General features: G+C 59.5%; 4 protein-coding genes across 8 annotated transcripts in view; 2 read left to right on the top strand and 2 right to left on the bottom strand.

Annotated features, from left to right (window-relative positions):
• Positions 1 to 1,494: 1,494 nt before the first annotated feature.
• Positions 1,495 to 8,825, bottom strand: ORMDL3 (ORMDL sphingolipid biosynthesis regulator 3). Of its 2 annotated transcripts, none has more exons than XM_079327563.1 (4): positions 8,736 to 8,825; positions 4,747 to 4,947; positions 2,066 to 2,217; positions 1,495 to 1,954 (listed from the first exon to the last, which is right to left on the bottom strand). In XM_079327563.1, exons 2-4 carry the CDS (start codon positions 4,918 to 4,920, stop codon positions 1,819 to 1,821), a joined length of 462 nt encoding a protein of 153 aa, XP_079183689.1. In that variant the 5' UTR covers positions 4,921 to 4,947; positions 8,736 to 8,825; the 3' UTR covers positions 1,495 to 1,818. The 2 variants fall into 2 exon arrangements, with proteins under 2 accessions (XP_079183689.1, XP_079183690.1); XM_079327564.1 differs by lacking the exon at positions 8,736 to 8,825 and adding an exon at positions 5,900 to 6,282.
• The window catches only part of IKZF3 (IKAROS family zinc finger 3), a 56,899-nt gene continuing 47,394 nt past the window's right edge, over positions 7,947 to 17,451 (top strand). The window contains exon 1 of the mRNA XM_079327553.1: positions 7,947 to 8,168. The gene's annotated coding sequence lies outside the window, so the exon portion shown is untranslated. The remainder of the gene's footprint in view (positions 8,169 to 17,451) is intronic.
• On the top strand, positions 9,014 to 16,576 carry LRRC3C (leucine rich repeat containing 3C). Of its 4 annotated transcripts, none has more exons than XM_079327562.1 (2): positions 9,014 to 9,152; positions 13,955 to 15,276. In XM_079327562.1, the coding sequence occupies exon 2, from the start codon at positions 14,009 to 14,011 to the stop codon at positions 14,804 to 14,806; it is 798 nt and encodes a 265-aa protein (XP_079183688.1). In that variant the 5' UTR covers positions 9,014 to 9,152; positions 13,955 to 14,008; the 3' UTR covers positions 14,807 to 15,276. The 4 variants fall into 4 exon arrangements, with proteins under 4 accessions (XP_079183688.1, XP_079183685.1, XP_079183687.1 ...); XM_079327559.1 differs by lacking the exon at positions 9,014 to 9,152 and adding an exon at positions 12,056 to 12,196 and having other exon boundaries at positions 13,955 to 16,576; XM_079327561.1 differs by lacking the exon at positions 9,014 to 9,152 and adding an exon at positions 12,082 to 12,196 and having other exon boundaries at positions 13,922 to 15,276.
• On the bottom strand, positions 11,901 to 13,841 carry LOC306812897 (uncharacterized protein; the record flags this gene model as incomplete). Its single annotated transcript, XM_079327817.1, has 3 exons — positions 11,901 to 12,533; positions 12,660 to 13,249; positions 13,715 to 13,841. The coding sequence occupies 3 exons, from the start codon at positions 13,839 to 13,841 to the stop codon at positions 11,901 to 11,903; spliced, it is 1,350 nt and encodes a 449-aa protein (XP_079183943.1).

Genomic DNA, 17,451 nt, shown 5'->3' with positions numbered 1-17,451 from the left:
TGATTATGGCAGAGAGTACCTCAGCTAAAGCAGCAGCTCTTCTATCCTAAGTTTGAAGGTTTAAACTGCCCATCAAGAAAATTGGACATCTGCCACTACCCTGGGGTCTCCAGCCAGACACTCTTCTCCTTCTACCTGCTTGAAAACTTTCTTTGCACTTGGATTTCCACTTCTTAAAGACATTAAGGAATGATTCTCCCTGCATTCCAGCAGCCCTCTGAGTACACTCCACATTTCCCCTTCCCTGTAGCAGTTCCATAGGGAGTCTGAGAGAGAAGTGAAGCAACCTGCCTAAAATTATGCATGGAGTAGTAACAGATCTGAAATTCCCCCTTCCATGTCCTATCCTCAGACCATCCAAAACCTCAACACTCTCCACCATGTCCTCTAAAGCTGGATTTACTAGTGCAGGGACAAAAAAAAAAAAAAAAAAAAGTAGATTTAAAAGATTTATACCATTGTCAAAAAAGGTGAGACAATATAAGCACTAAGACAACAAAAATACAGGTATTTGTGGGGCTACAGGGGAAGAATGAGGGAAAACAATCCATATGGGACACAACCCAAAGGAAAATCAGGTCATTCTGATTTTCAGGAAATCAGTAAAAGCTGTCTCAGCCAGGAAACCTAAGCCTGCTTTATTTAGGTGGTAATTTTAGAGGAAAAAAAATTGATTTTATTCCTCTGTGAAAGGATCTATTATCAGTGACCAGTTGATTCCTTCTGCTAGTCAATTCATCTGCTGCTGGTGCTGCTGCTCACACAGCCCTTGGGCATGGAGCTGAGGGACAGATTTCCAGGTAAGCCAAAAATCCAACCCCTGAGTCCAGAGAGAAATGGCAAATCCCAGCCACATGCACTTAAGCAACCAAGGAGCTAAAGTGAGGAGAAAAATTCCAAGTCAAGGATGGCTTGATTAGAGCAATCAGCCTTCCTCCTGTACCTGCCCATTGCCAGCCTCTCCCACACCTGTCCATGTCCACATTCCAAGGAGCTCCATGGCATTTGTTGTCAGTCATTAAATCACCTGCCCCCAGCCCTTGATCCAAATGCCCACTGAGCCCCTGTGCACTTAAAAACAGCAGTTTGGGGTGGGGAGAGGAGTTACTGGGCAGATTTAGGTATAAACTGAAAAAAACAAGCATGATTTAGGATCTATCCACCCTTTCCCTGGACCACATGGATGGTGCTGTAGGAAACCAAAAGCTTTGTCAAACTGCAGGTCATTCCTTCCTGTGCTGCTTTTAGGAAAAGAATTTCCCTTCTCAGTGGTGTCAACGACTGCAAAATAAAAATCTGTCATTCACTTCCTCCTGCCTAAAACTGGAAATCAGACCCCAAAACAATCCAGTCCTGGGAAAGTCTGGCTGTATCCCTTTGGATTTCCCTCACATTCTGCTCAAAGCACCCAGCTTCAAGAAGGGAAATGTATTTTAAAGTGCATTTACCACAGCAATAGTACCAGCACTAAAAGCTTTTCCCCTCATCCCTATTCTCGACATTCCATGTCTGGAATAAATGAGACTCTTCCCAGAATTCATCCTTGTTGTACCTCAAAGTCTCAGTGGTTTTGCATCTATTGATGACCCTGGGATAAGAGAAATCCGGTGTCGCACATCCCGCTCCGCACTAAACTCTACTCTGGAGAGTTGGGATTTATTGGGCACGAGGATCCAGCATGCGGAATGTGTCTGTTGGGATCTGCTTTAAAACAGCTGCTGTGAAACCACATCCCAGTCTGCGTGGGGGGAGGAAACTGGGCTGGAGAGAGGAGCCCCCCCTTGCCCCCTCCTCCGCCGGCCGCTCCGGCCGCGCCGCTCAGTACTTGTTGATCCCAAAGATCCGGACTCCGTGCAGCTGAGGCAGTTTGGGGATCAGGACGCTCATGAGGGAGATGGTGTTGATGATGAAGTGTATCCGGTCGTACTTGGTGTAAAAGCTGGTTAGAAAATACCTGCAGAGGGAGAGGTAAACTGAGCTGTGGCATTCCGTGTGTTTGTCTCCCAGGAAAGAATACTGAAGAGTACTGGGACACGAGGCAGCTCAGCCACCCCAGAATACTCACAGGACGATGGGCATGATGGTGAGGAACTTGCGGGAAGCGGTGAACTGGACTCCATAATCCATCTGCTCCCAGTGTGTGAGCAGCCGGGCCTTGCCCTGGTCTGGGGTCTCGAAGGGGGTTCCCTTCACGGTGTGCAGGAAGATGTACATGCTCTGCAGGACACACGGTGTAAGGCACATGGGGCCCTGCACCCCAAAACCCCAGTGCAGGGCAGTGCATCTGTGAGCCTGCACCCCAAAAACCCCAGTGCAGGGCAGTGCATCTGCGAGCCTGCACCCCAAAAACCCCAGTGCAGGGCAGTGCATCTGCGAGCCTGCACCCCAAAAACCAACAGTGCAGGGCAGTGCATCTGCGAGCCTGCACCCCAAAAACCCCAGTGCAGGGCAGTGCATCTGCGAGCCTGCACCCCAAAAACCAACAGTGCAGGGCAGCGCATCTGCGAGCCTGCACCCCAAAAACCAACAGTGCAGGGCAGCGCATCTGCGAGCCTGCACCCCAAAAACCAACAGTGCAGGGCAGTGCATCTGCGAGCCTGCACCCCAAAAACCCCAGTGCAGGGCAGTGCATCTGCGAGCCTGCACCCCAAAAACCAACAGTGCAGGGCAGCGCATCTGCGAGCCTGCACCCCAAAAACCAACAGTGCAGGGCAGCGCATCTGCGAGCCTGCACCCCAAAAACCCCAGTGCAGGGCAGCGCATCTGTGAGCCTGCACCCCAAAAACCCCAGTGCAGGGCAGTGCATCTGCGAGCCTGCACCCCAAAACCCCAGTGCAGGGCAGTGCATCTGCGAGCCTGCACCCCAAAAACCCCAGTGCAGGGCAGTGCATCTGCGAGCCTGCACCCCAAAAACCAACAGTGCAGGGCAGTGCATCTGTGAGCCTGCACCCCAAAAACCAACAGTGCAGGGCAGTGCATCTGCGAGCCTGCACCCCAAAAACCCCAGTGCAGGGCAGCACATCTGCGAGCCTGCACCCCAAAAACCCCAGTGCAGGGCAGTGCATCTGTGAGCCTGCACCCCAAAAACCCCAGTGCAGGGCAGTGCATCTGTGAGCCTGCACCCCAAAAACCCCAGTGCAGGGCAGTGCATCTGTGAGCCTGCACCCCAAAAAACCCCAGTGCAGGGCAGTGGCATCTGCGAGCCTGCACCCCAAAAACCAACAGTGCAGGGCAGTGCATCTGTGAGCCTGCACCCCAAAAACCAACAGTGCAGGGCAGTGCATCTGCGAGCCTGCACCCCAAAAACCCCAGTGCAGGGCAGTGCATCTGCGAGCCTGCACTCCCGCGCCGCTCCACTAGAGGGATGCGGCACTGCTGGAAAACCCGGAGCGGCCGGGAGCAGGGAAAGGAGAGCTGGGAAAGGAAAATTGGGAAAGGAGAGCTGGGAAAGGAGAACTGGGAAAGGAGAGCTGGGAAAGGAGAGCAGGGAAAGGAGAGCTGGGAAAGGAAAATTGGGAAAGGAGAACTGGGAAAGGAGAATTGGGAAAGGAGAACTGGGAAAGGAAAATTGGGAAAGGAGAGCTGGGAAAGGAGAACTGGGAAAGGAGAACTGGGAAAGGAGAGCTGGGAAAGGAGAGCTGGGAAAGGAGAACAGGGAAAGGAGAATTGGGAAAGGAGAACAGGGAAAGGAGAGCTGGGAAAGGAGAGCTGGGAAAGGAGAACTGGGACAGGAGAGCTGGGAAAGGCCAGGGCAGCTCTGCTGCTGCACTCAGGTCTCTTACTCGGCCCTGGCTGTGAGCCAAGGAGGCCCTGGCAATATTACAGCCCTGGGATCTCTGTGATCAGGAGATTAGTGCCTGCCTGCTGCTGAAGGCTCCCCGAAAACGTGCTGGGAGAAGATCTGTCACCCTCTGATTACCAGGGGAACACAAGTCACAAACATTCCAACTACACCACAGCTCTGAATGACAGCCACTCCTGGCCATTAAATTCCATTTTGTCCCCAGAACCTAAAGCTGCCAGAGAAGATGGATGAGAAGCCAGCAGCTCCTGAGCTGAGCGCTGAGCAGCTCCAGTTTGGGGGTTTGTGGTTGTTTTTATCCCCTGAGCAGCTCCAGTTTGGGCGTTTGTGGAGGTTTTTATCCCTCACTAGTAATAACTTATCATGAGGGTCCTCAATCTCTGTCATTTCTGTCTCTGGAATATCCTCAGGCTGAGATATTCTTCCAAATAAAAGATACACAATCAGTTGTTCCATCCCTGAAGTTTATTGTCCCCTTCTGTCCAAGGGGACCTATCTGGGGACTTGATCTTCAGATAAAAGGAATCAATTCCTGGACTAATCTTTTACTTAAAGCAGAGAAAAATCTGGGAGTTAATCTTGTTTTTTCTTTACTCTCATAAGGCTAATTCAGGTTTTACCAACCCCAGTGATATCTTGCCAGTACCTGGGGCCTGCCACAGACCCCCTGGAGAAGGAGACACAACAAAGGACTTATCCTGCAGGAAATGAATCCATGTCTCTGAGCAACCTCACCAGGTGCTGCTGCCTCACCTGTACCCAGGCTGGATTTAAATCCATGACCCAGAGGCACCAGTACAGGCTGAGGGCTGGAGGTTGAGCAACACACCCTGCATCTTTGGAAACACAAAGGAATTGTTTCAACAGGAATCTCAGCAGATTGCTCAGAGCAACAGCTGTGCCAAGGTTCCCCGTATGTGCCCCGGGCCACGGCGCTCCCTTACCAGGTTGTGGATGATGTTGGTGAGAGTCCAGACCACGGGGACACTGAAGAAGGGGATGCTCAGGAGCACCACGTGCAGCAGCCCAATGCCCAGCACGTAGGACAGCCAGATGCCACGGCTGTTCATCACCCTGGTGTTGGGGTTCACCTCGCTGTGCGCCGTCCCCACGTTCATCCTGCCTCTGGTGGCTGACGGGAGCCCCTGGAACAGAAGCACTGAGGTTAGATCCAAACTGCTCAGTGGGGCTGAGCACCAGTTCCTTGTCAAGCAAACCCCAAAATCTGCTGTTTGCTATAAAAATCTCCAGTCAGTTCCCTCCTCTGCCCCTCGTTATTGCCATTCTTAGAGCTGACGTCGTTAACGCCGGGAGTGGTTGAGATTTGGGAATTATGTGTGGGAAGCTTGTCTGTGACAGAAGCTTCTTGTGATTTGAGATGTTTTCCTGGAGCTGAGGTGTCGACATTCAGTCCCACGATTGCTTGATAAAACTCAAACCAATACTTTTAAGCACTTTTAAATCCTCAACGCAGTGTTAATCATGGAAATGCACAGCACAGGAAGCTTCCTGCATGTTTATGGAGTCAGCATGCCTTAAACTTGGGAAGAGAACAGAGTATTTGCAGAAGAAAGGCTCTGTATCAACAGATCTCCTAATTAATTTAACTAAATTAACAGGGTTCTGCACAGCTCAGGAGGTTTGCTGGTCTCCTACTCTGGCTCACGTGTTTTGCCTTCAGAATTAAGACTTAGAGAGGGGGGAAAAAAGAGGAACAAAAAAAATTTGCCCCCCAGGGAAGGAATGAGATTCTTCTTGCAGAACGTGAAAAGTAAAATGGGAGAGATAACAGCACAAAGTGCCTTGGGAGGATGTTTCAGAAGGAAGAACTGTGGAGGAATTAGCCCTTCCCCTACCTGGAAAGAACAACTGCCACGTAGGAGGAGCACAAAGATGCTTTTCTGAACAATGCCAGGAAGGAGAGGAAGCAAGAGAGTGTCACTGCTTCAAAGCAAGTCCTTAGAGTGGTGTCCTTGAGACAGTGAAGGTATCAAGTGGCTTTCTGGACTGACACAGTGCCCGTGGCAGCAGGAGAGCTCTGGCTCCCAGGGATTGCAGCACAAACTAAACCCACTGTAAAGCTGAATGTCTGCACACCAAGATCAGGGAAATTCTGTAAAATCATCTTTGTGTCCCAAGGAAGAGGAGTTTGATGAGATGATCCAGCTCATCCTCCTTGGCTGAGCACCCCACAGTGAAGGCTGTTTCCTGATGTCTGGCCTGGTGGCTTTGCTGCTGCTTCCCACAGCTGGAAGCTGTTGCTGTTCCCTCCAGCTCTCCGGAGGCGAGCCCGAGCCAGATCCAACATCACACTCTCCTCACTGCCAGCTGTTCCAGCTCCCTCATGGAGCTGCCTTGTCTCAGGAGCTGGCATCATCCCCACTCCTGCCCAGGGCTGGGACTCACAGCCAGCCTCCACTCCACAGCTCTTGGAATGCTCCAAGTAACTCCCAAACCTCTTCCATGCAGCTGTTGCTGCAGATCCTCACCTCACTCATACCTGAAGAAGGATTTTGTTTCCAGGAAAGAGGTTGCAGGTCTCTGGGGTGCCCAGCTCCCAGCTCACCAGCATATGGAAATTCCAGAAAAAAAGCCCAAAGCTTGGTTTGGAAACAGGACTGGGAGCAGAGTTCAGCACTTCACCCCTGGCAGAGGGAGCAGCTCTGCCCTAAACCTGCTGCAATTCCCAAGGGCTCTCAGAAGGAAAACTGGGAGTTGGGGTGAAGCACAAATGAGCCAAAAAGAGTCAGACTGTTACAACAACAAAAAGCAAAACACCTTATGGAATGTGTAAACAGGAGTGCTGAGTGCCAGACATGGGAAATAGTTCTCCTGGATGTTGGGTGAACACTGTCCAGTCCTGGAAGGAGCTGGAGAAAATGAGCAGAGGTGTAGGAAAAACATGACCTGCAAGGACAGCTGGAAGGAAATGGGTTTGTTTAGTCTGGAGGATGCTGGAGTTGGATGCTCCATACAGAGCTGTGTCTGTGGGATTCCAGCTGTGCAGCAGCAGGAACCACAGGGCTGGGTGTTGGAGTGAGGGGTGCAGGAGGAAGGATGTGGCAAGGAGCTGCCCACAGAAAGGGACCCATGCTCTCACTGGAGGCCTTAAAATCTTATTTCATCAACAGTTAAAAACCTTCTCTCCAGGAGTCTTTCCTGATACTCTTATCCAAGGGCTGTGGAAGCTCCCTGAGGCCAGAGGTGCACATGGCTGGTGCTGTGGAATTTCTAACCATGAGTGTAACTTCCAAAAACTAAGGAGCAGCTTGGACTTGGTCTCTTCTGCAAATGGGGGCAGTTGCAGACCCACACCTGGGTGGGAAAGGGCCCAACTTGGAAGCTCTTTGTGAAGCAATTCTCCTGCCTGTGCCTCAGTTTCCCTTCCTTGTAAAATTGAGGATTAGAGGGTGGGGTACTGGAACATACAAGAGGTTAATTCATTCTTGCAGGAGATACAGACACACCAAGCACTCGCTGCTGCAATGAGTCTCCAACTCTGTCCTTCCCCACCTTAAATATTTCACCAGCTCTGCCCTGGGCTCTGCAGCATTTGGCCCAGCTCTCCCAAATTTCATGTTGCACAAGTCTGGTGAGGGCACATGAGCTCCCAGAGCTCTGTCCCTACTCCCTACCCCCATCCCATGTTTGCTTTCAAATTCCACACCAGGATTTGTTCACCTACAGGACAACAAGGCACAGCCCATCACGGGAAGGACTCCAGCCCCCCCTTCCCAGAGCAGCTGCTGCCAGGCTCTGCTTTCCCACTCTTTTTTGTGACAGAAAAGCCTGAATGTTGCACCAGGCTGAGGGTGAAGGTCAGGGCTGTGCTGACATTGGACAGTGGCCATCCAAGGAGGGGAAAAGGCAGAGCTGTAGCCAGTGGCAAAGGGCACAATGTGGTGGTGGAGCTGAGCCCTCCCTCTGCCTCATCCTGCCTGTCCTGCTCCCTATCCAGGGACAGCTCCCTCCTCACCTTAGTCCCCAGAGGAGTGTGACCACCATCTGCTCCTGTTCCCTTAATGCTTGGCCTTGATGACCTTAAAGGCCTTTTCCATCCTAAACAAATGATCCTATGATTTGGCAGTGCTGTCACCCCTCCCCAGGGATTTCAGGATCATGCTCTGATCCTGGCACCTGAGGGAAGGAGGGTTCAGGTGCTTATCTTGATCTCGAGTGTTCCCAGACTGCGGGTGATGATGATCCCACGGATCACAGATCCCAATCTCTAGCAGCAACAGCTGCCACCTCCCAAACAAATCCTATAAACCCTTCTTTGCCGCTGGCAACGGATGAACCAGAGCATGGAGGACATGGGGGACGCTGGCGAACTGGGCTGTGCTGGGAGGCGGCTGCTGGGTGAGAGGTGAGACTGGGAACACAACGCGCCGTGTCCCTCCAGCCCGGGGCCGTGCTGGACATGTCCAAACCCAGCTCCGCCCGGTTCCTCCCGGGGGTCCGGGGCTGGGGACACGGGGGACACGGGGGACACGGGGAGGAGGACACGCGTGAGCCGCCCCTGCTGAGGGCGGGATCCTGCCCCTCGGCCTTTCCTAGCGGATTTAACGGGAGATCTCGGACACGGGGTTGGGCTCCTCAGGGCTCAGGTGCGGCCCCAGACCCCACTTTCCTCCCGTTTCCCGGTGTCCCGGGAGGCCGGGGCAGGACCCGCTCCCGGCCGGGCTCTGCCCAGCGCGGCCCCACCGTGGGGACCCGCACTGCATCCCTGGGACCCCCCACTCCCACCCCACCGCTTCCCAGCTCCATCCCAGCACCCGCTTCTCTCTTCTGGGCTGTTTTCCTTTCGGGCCGGGCCCATGCCAGCCACCTTCCCCCGGCCCCGCCGCGGGGCTCGGCCGCCGCCGCCCCCGGGCAGCGCTGAGCCCCCCGGTCCCGGTCCCGGTCCCGGCCCGCACCCCCGGCCCGCACTCACCGCTCCCGCCCGCTCCGGCCCGGCCCGGCCCGGCCCGGCTCGGCTCGCTCCGCCGCGCTCCCGGTGCGCTCCCGGCGGCCCCTCGGCCCGCCCCGCCGCGGCACGCCGGGAGCTGTAGTCCGGCAGCGGCGGCAGAGGCGGAGCCGCCATGGGAACCGCCGGCAGCGGCTCCGGGATGGGGACCGGGGGCTGCGCCGACCCCCGCTCCGCTCACAGGGAGACCCAGACCCGGCTGGGTGCGTCCAGCCTGCTCGGGGAGGGTGGGCTGCGCCCCCCGCCGCTCTTCCCAGGGGAAATCCGAGGGTGGGGAGCGCTGGGGCAGCTTCCCGAAGGAGCTGTGGCTGCCCCGTCTCTGGAGGTTGAACGGGGCTTGGAGCGAGCTGCGATACTGGAATGTGTCCCCGCCCGTGGCAGACAGTGAGACTAGGTGGTTTTTAAAGTCCCTCCCCACCCAAACAACTCTGATTCCGTGATTCCATGTAAATCCCAGCAGCAGCATTGTGCAGACAGCCCGGGCAGGCCGGCAGCGCTGCAGGACACCCGGCCAAGGTCGGGGCTGGGAGCGAGCGCAGGATTCCAGCGCTGGAGCGCGGGGGGAGACCATCTGGCTCCGCTTTTGTTTGTACAACCATCAAAGCTCCACTCGGGGGGCTGGCACGGCCCACGGGTGCCGCAGCCATCTGTTCAGGGCTCCGTGTGTGCCTGCTGCCGGCTCTCCCAGCAGCGGAGGGGCAGCGCCGGAGCCGCTTTGGGCTGCGAACCCCCTGCCCGGAGCCGAGCAGAACCCCTGGCAGTGTGCGGAGCCCGAGGCGCTCATGTGGTTCTGCCGGTGCCTCTCGCAGCCCCCCGAGCTGCTGGCACAGACACTTCGCTCTGCACAGCCCACGCTGGGGTTTGGTGCTGTCCTAGGTCCAGTCACAGCGACGTCGAGGGTCCCTGGGTGCCCCTAGGTGACACTGAGCTATGTGTCCTGACCCTGCCTGCATCCATCCGGCCTCGGTTCCAGCCGCACATCCTTACAGGGCAGGGCGAGGAGATGCAGAACCCACGGGCTGCCAGACCCGGCGCTGTCTGGGTCTCACATCTTGGCACCGTGTTGCTGGCAGGGCACGGGGTCGCTTGCCGGAGCCAGATCCCAGCAATGTCTGCCTCCAGAGGGCTTTGTACAGGGAGAGATGCACATGTGGGGTAAAGCAGATGAAAGGCCACTGATTGCCGCCCTGTAGAACCGCGTTGTCCCTGCCCGGCTCCTCTGCGGTGCTCTCTTGGCAGGGCGCGGTGCGGGGATGCCGGTGTGCGGAGGCGGGGGATCCCACGGGATCCGGTCCTGCTTTGCAGGAGATCCACGCACGCACAGCAGGCTCTATTTTTATCCCGCTCCTGCCTGACTGAGCAGCTCTCTGCTCGGTGACATCTAATTTAGCAGCTTCCCCGCACCCCGCTGGCTCCGCACGTGAGGGGGAAGCACAATGCAGCAGCTATTTTTAAACGCCCATAAATATTCATCGCTCTCCGTGATGCAGCAGCCGCCGCTGCCGGTGCAGCGCGGGGGGGACCCGACCCGCTCCCTGGGCTCCACACACCGCCTTCACCCGCCCAGGGAACACCGGCACTGGGGGCGGGGAGTTCCCTGGGGGGATCCGTGCCCATCCTCTCACCAGCAGCTGCACCCGCGTTCCCCCCGTGCTCAAGGGGCTGTTCCCGTGTGGATTCCTAGGCCTCGCTCGCTCCCAGCCCCAGCCGGTGCCGGGCCGTGCTCAGCTCCCGCTCTACCGGCTGCCGGTCCCGCTGCCCGGTCGATGCCGGTTATATTTAGCTCCGTGGTGGCAGCGAGAAGCCGGTGCCAGCTATTTTTAGCCATCCTGCGGTGGGAAGGGTCCGCCTGGGTCCTGCTGCACTGCAGGTTTTGTGCTGGTGGGTGCTGTGTTTTCCACGCGGGACCTCCGTGGGATGCAGCCTTGGGGCTGCTCCCGCTCCCGACTCTGTGCCTGCTGCGGGGGTCGCCCAGCGCCTTTTCGGGTCCCAGCTCAGTCCCCCCCATCACCTTGGCCCCTCGGCCCCATACCGGGGCGGGTGGCGGTGTCACCGGAGCCGCCTCATCCCGACATGCCCACCCCTGCTCCCGCTGCGTGCACAGCTCCCGGCGGCGCTGGGAATGGTGATGGGCACCACGGGGCTGCTCCCGAACGGGGAGATGCCAGAGAGGTGCTCAAGAGCACCGAGTGTGGCTGCCGGCTGCTGCCTGCGGGCTCCCGGCGATGTCCCGGGACAACCCTGCCCGGTGAGCCCGGCACCAGTCCAGCGTCGGGCTTGGCTACGGGCATGGAAACATCAAAAAGACATCTAAGATCATTGGCTCCAACCAGTAACCAAACACTGTCACCTTCACCACTGAACTATGTCCCCAAGCACCACATCCCCACGTTTTTTGAACACTTTCAGGGTGCCAGACCCAGCAATGGCCTGCTCCTGTCAGAGCGCGGGGGCTCCGGGGAGGGCGAGGGTCTCTGGGGAGGATCTGTCCGTTGCCGTGTCTGGCTGCCGTCAGGTTCCCTTTTCCTAATTGAGGCGAGATCCAGGCCAGGCGCCTCCTAAACGGTTTATCCTCCCGCCGCAGCGGGAGAACGTCAGTGCCCGGGGCCGCGCTGTCCCGCCGCGGAGATCGGGACCGGGGCAGCGGGAGCCGCGTCCCTCCCGGCGGCCCTGGGCCCGGTAACGGCGGCCGCTCTCCATGGTCCTGAGCCAGCCTCGCCGGTGCCCCGGTGCGGCGGGACCCCGAGCTACGGCCCATCCCGGCGGCCCCCGGCCCGGGAAGATGAGGGCTGGACTGGGAACCCGCTCCGCTTCCCCTGGATCTCGCCCCGCCCGGTGCCGCCGCCGCGGGTCGGGTTTCCCCGAGTAAGCGATGCCGGTGCAGGGCGGGGGGGGGCACCGTGACCCCGCCGGAGTGGGAATAGGGGCGTCCTGCTCCCCCCGAAGATCTGGGGAGGGGATGAGTGGATTCCTGGGGGGTTGCGGGGGCAGCACCGGGGGGCGCCGAGGGCCCGGGCGGAGCCGGGCGGGCTCCCACTGGAGCCCAGCGGGGACGCGGCGGGGCGGAAGCAATGCAGTGTCCCGGGACGCCCCGGCACCAGCTGCCTCTGGCTCGGGGGTCTCGGCAGCTCCTCACTGGGTCTCTCCGGTGTCTTCCCGCGCCTCCCGGTCTGAGGACCCGGGGCAGAGCTTCCCCCGCGGGGCGAGGAGCTGGGAATGCTTCGGGCGCGGGGCCGAGGGTGCTCGGCGCTGCACGGCCCCCCCGGCGGGGCGGGCCGGGGGCGGGGAGCCCCGGGGAGGCCCGGGCGGAGGATCCCGCCCACCGGCCCCGCCGCCGCCGCCGGCTCCGGGGCCGCCGCGCTGCGCGGGGCGCGGCCGCTCCGGCCCGGGGCGCGGGGCCGCTCCGCCGCCGGGGGCTGCACAGGCAGGTGAGTCCGCAACGGGACCTCCGGCGGGGCGGGAGGCGGGGACGGGAGGGCCGGCAGCGCCGCGCAGAGCGGAGCTTCCCCCGGGGAAGCACCGGGGCTTCCCTCGCCTGCGACGCCCCCGGTGCCGAGCGGGGCCGGGGGGATTCCCGGGCATCCCCGGGCTCACGGAGAATCCTGGCGTCCGCACTGCCTCCGGCTCCTCAACCGCATTACCTGGGGCTGGCGGCGACCACCGGGGTCGGGCTGGGAATCCCCGCGCCCGGCTGCGGGCTGGGAAAGCCGCGGTGGGGCAAGGACTGCCCGTCTGCCGTCCTGCCGTGCCTGCTCCGCATCCCACCTGCAGAGGTGTCCCGGTTCCGTGAATGAAGCAGCCCCCTCCCGAGACACCGGTTCCCGGCTCGTCCCGGTGGTTTCCCGGGCAGCTGGAAGAGGGTACCAAGGGGCTGTGTTTGTCCCAGCTTACCTCTGGAAGACTTGGGGGGGCTGGTGCAGTGTGGGGCTCCGGGATCCGGGTGCCCTTCGTGTGCCCTGAGCTCTGGTTCCCTCTCAGGAGCCTCCTAAATTCCGGGGCTCCGGCAGTGCAGGTGTCAGCTCTGCACAGGTGTGACCTTGGGGTGTGCCGGCGTGGCAGGGCTGTGTGACAGTGCCCACCTGTGCGTACCTGCCTGTGCTGTGGGGACCACCCTTGGGTGGCCACTTCTGCACGGCACCGAGGAGCCCCGCTCAGCGCCCCGAAGCGGGTTTGCCGGGGTTGGGGCGCTTCGGGGAGCAGTGGGATCAGCAGCTTTGCCGGCGGCACAGCTCGGGGCTCCCGCAGCACTGAGCTCTGCCTGACCGGCTGACACAGACGCGTGTTAGCGCCAGTGGCTTTGATTGTGAGGTGGTGGGAGAACACCTGGATCCTGCCTCCAGAGCTCCGCTGCCACGGCCGGCACAGGGACAGGCTGGCACCCCTGGACGTGGTGGCATTCGGGGCTGGGAGAGCCGGGCAGAGCTCGGAGCGCTCAGAAACGGCCCTTATCTGCTGCCACCACCCTGGGAACTGGTTGCACGCTCAGCTCCAGTGAATTTCCTTTTTCTGTTTTTGTTTCTTTCCTGCTGACGCTTTTCCCCTCCGGAATCAAGGGCTGGATGGGGCCCATGGTTACGGGGTGGTGTGAGCAGCCCGACCCCACGGTGGGGTGGCAGTGGGCAGAGCACAGCAGCACCCAGCACCCACCTGTGCCGGTCCCCTCGGAAGGAGAAAACCGGCCGCGTGTCCGCGTGTGCCCCGGGCGCTCCCGGAGAGTGGAGCCGGGAGCAGGAACCTTTCTGAGCCGCTGCTTGCATGTTTTCCGTGGCATTCCCCGGGGGCCGCCTGCAGCGGCTGCTCGCCCGGAGCCGGGGCTCGTTCTGGTGCGTCCTCCGGCCGCCGCAGGATGCATCGGCCTCCTGCGAGCAGCGATCGCGGCGCCGTGACCTTGGCAGGGCTGGAGCTCACCCCGCCTCTGCCTCAGCCCGAGCGCCTCCGGTTGTTACAACCCAGCTGCCGGCGCAGGAGACGTGCCCAGCCCCTGGGGCCTGATCCTGCCACGCAGGAGCCTACAACGAGATGATGGTCGGTGTGGGGGAAAGCGTGAGCCATCACGCTGTCCCGGTCCCCCATCCTTGTCCCTGCTTCATGGCTAGAGTCAGATGTGGTGCTCACAGCCAGCACAGTGGCAGTTCTGCCCCTGGTTCCCCTAGCCTGACACTGTGTCCTTGTTGTCCCTGTCTCAGATGTGCCAAGTCCAGCTGAAGCCGCTGTGGGTGTGAGGAAGGCAGTGCAGCGCCATGACTGCAGCACGGGGGGTTCTCCTCTGCCCCATCACCATGGGACTGTTCCTGCAGAGCCTCTTCCTCCTCCTCCTCATCCTCCTGGGCTCCTGCCTCCACCCAGCTGCTGCCTTCCCCAAGGGCTGTTACCCCTCAGAAGAGGAAGGGCTGAAGACGTTTCGCTGCAGCAACGCTCAGCTGACTGAGGTCCCCAGAGACATCCCTAATGACACCAACAAGCTCTACCTGGACTTCAACCAAATCCCCTTCCTGCCTCGCGATGCCTTCCGGGACCTGCCTCTCCTGCTGGAGCTGGACTTGTCCCACAATGCCATCACCAGAATCGAAAGTGGGGCTTTCCAGGGCCTGGCAGAGCACCTGCACTCTCTGGACTTGTCTTCCAACAGGCTGGTGTCGGTCAGCAAAGACACCTTTAGCAACCTGAAAGCCAAGGTGAACCTGTCCAACAACCCGTGGCTGTGTGACTGTCGGCTGCAGGAGCTGATCCGTGCAGTGGAGCTGGCAGCTGATTCCTCGGGGGGCATCGTGTGCGACTCCTCCACGCAGGAGGAGCACGTGGGCAAAGCTTTCCTGCAGGTCATGGCCGACACAGACTTGTGCAACGTGTACAAGAAGACCACGGACATCGCCATGCTGGTCACCATGTTCGGCTGGTTCGCCATGGTGATTTCCTACCTGGTCTATTACGTGCGGCAGAACCAGGAGGACGCCCGGCGGCACCTGGAGTATCTCAAGTCACTGCCCAGCAAGCAGAGGAGGTCGGAGGAGTCATCCACCATCAGCACTGTGGTGTGAGCACCAGCATCCTGCAGGACATGGGGATGTGTGGAGATGGGGCCCAGCCACTCCAGGGACTCGCCACGGCTGCAGGAGATGTCACCATTGCACAGAGATACTCGTGGGTTTGTTCTGTTCTCCTCCTGGCAGCAGCAGCCACAGCTGATGAGTCGCTGGCTCTGGTGGCTGAGGTCAGGGATGGATATCAGCCATGAGCATGGAGGATCCACAGCATCCTCCCAAGTTATGAAGGACTGGAGCAATCCGGAGCATCCCCCTGGCACGTGGCCATCGATCTGACTGACCTGGACATTTGGACTTCATCTAAAACTTTTTCTATTTCCTTTGCAGAGATCCCTTGGGGCATTAATGGAATCGGTGTTTTCATCTCTCCCCAGCTCCCCCATGGCTGCCCAAGGGATGGTCTGGCAGCCAGGACCTGGGTCCCTGCTGGGAGGGCAGTGGGGATGAGCAGTACAGGTACACGGCCACTGGTCCTGGAGGGTAAAGGGCTGTGACTGCAGCCAGTGGGACCAAGAGGCAGGAGATTGGGGACACACCAGTTGGTGCTGCTCCATCTTCCATTTCATCTCCTTGCTCCTTTCCTGGCTCTCTCAGGCCGGGTGGGACAAGGAGTGTGGGGGTCCCCACTCAGACATGATGGGCAAACCCAGGGCCTTTCTCCTCAAAGGAGAATCATGGGAATGAGAACCAAATGGAGAACGAGCTCCCTGGGGCAGAGCCCTTTGAGGCTGCCAAGGGATGTGGGTGCTGATGGAGGGGCAGCTGGGGTGCTGGCAGTGGGTCCAGCCCTGCTGGGATGCTGGGGGAGTGGGTTTCCCCTCATTGCTCTTGGGGAGCAGGTGGGAGGGTGTTTGAGGCACCCTTGGCCATCTGCTCGTGTCCCTGCCGGAGGGGAGCTCCCACCTCACAAGCTGCTGACCGGTCACTGTGATGGGAAGCAGGATGGAGGGAGCTGCCATGGCTCCTCTGTCCCCTCCCCACTCCTGCACTGCTGTCAGGAGCCTGAATCTCCCCTAAAATATCCCAAAGTCCCTTCTTGACACTTCCAGTATTGGGCTGTAGGTTCCTGGTGGCAGTGGTGGAGGTGATGCTGAGCACAGCCTGGCACAGGCAGGGGTCAGTGCCCACTTTTGGGCATGCAGGGTCCAAGTGGCAACTCAGAAGCAAAGCCAGAGCAGCCCCAGACTCTTCCACCTGCCTGTCTGGCCTCTGGGATATCTGGTTTTGCTGGTTTTGGCCTTTTTTAAAACCAACCAATGCTAAATTGCCTTAACTCACCAAGAGCACCAACCAAAGCTGCTGGAACCTGCTCTGTACCGGGCCAGACCTGCCTTGTTGCCAGGCCCAGCCCCAGCCCCTGGTGTGGGCAGTGTGTTTCAGCACAGGCAGGGCTCCAGCCCTGTGCCCTCGTGCCCCGGTGCCGGTGGGAGCCGTGGGACAGAGCTGGCCAGGAGCTGGGTCTGCACCTTTCCACAAGTGCCTGATTCCAACACAGAGCAGGAGCTCTGCAACGCACAAACACCTCAGCCCCAGCTCCCATCGCGGCGTCCCCACGGCAGCTCCTTCCTCCTCTACAACCGGCTGAGGAGAAAAGGGGCTGGGGGGGACCCGACTGAACCCCCCAGGCTGCTCCCCCCAGGCCACCGCAGCATGGGGGATGCTGGGACCACCCGACCCATCCGTGTTTGGGTTAAGGGACATTTTAGTTCATACTTTATACGACAATAAAATTGGCTTTTACTTCGGAGCCGGTGGCCGGCGTGTGCTGAGGTGTGTGTGTGTGTGTCACCGGGCTCTGGTGACGTTGTGGCTGCAAAGGAAGGACGGAGGTGCCCGCGACAGTCGATGTCTTTGTGGGCAGGCGCTTGCAGAAACAGGACACCCGTCCCTCCGGTAACCTTGTCCCAGCCTTCAATAATGAACAGCCGCGGCTCGGCTCAGGTCGCTGGCACGGTGCCGGTCCCCGCGACACCCAGGACCCCGTGGGGTGGTTTCCCTGGCCTCTGCTCCGTTCCCTGCCCTCCCCGGCATCGCGTGGCACACGGGCAGGATCATCACGGCCGGGAGGGACAAACCCTTCCAACACCTCCGTCCCACCGGTCCCCACGAGCCCTCTCCGGTCACAGCCCCGTCCCGCTCTGCCGGAGACTCTCCCCGCCTGATCCGCGCTGGAGTTTTGTGCCATGGAAGGTGAAAGCCGGGCCCTAACGCAGAGTGACAGTTCCCGCTCGTGGGACATTAACCTTGTTTGTCACTCGGCTGTCTCCAGACGCAGACCCCGGGCTCTGGAGCAGATGGCTGCCGTCCCCCGCTCCGGTCACTCCCTGGGGATCCTCCTCCCGCGGCTCCCGGAGCAGCTGGGGAGGGCTGGGGGACACGCAGGACACGCGGCCCCAGCTGCCACCCTGTCCGTGGGGCTGTGGCTCTCTGGAGTCCTGCCGGTGTCCCTCTCACGGGGCTGGATGATGCTGAGTCCCCCGGGATCAGCCTCAGCCCTGATCTGGATCCTGTCTGTGGATTACTTGGATGGAAACCATAAGGCTCATTACAGCCCACACTGATGAGCACGGGGGAAAGGAAGTGAATTCCAGGGGTTTGTCTGGATGTGGAGCAGCCACTGGCCTGTGTGGGTGTACAGG

The sequence above is a fragment of the Erithacus rubecula genome, assembly GCF_903797595.1.
Source record: "Erithacus rubecula genome assembly, chromosome: 27".
In the NCBI taxonomy this organism is placed as follows: Eukaryota; Metazoa; Chordata; class Aves; order Passeriformes; family Muscicapidae; genus Erithacus; species Erithacus rubecula.
Note: the sequence above shows the minus strand (reverse complement) of the source record. Positions and strands in the feature narration are given on the sequence as shown.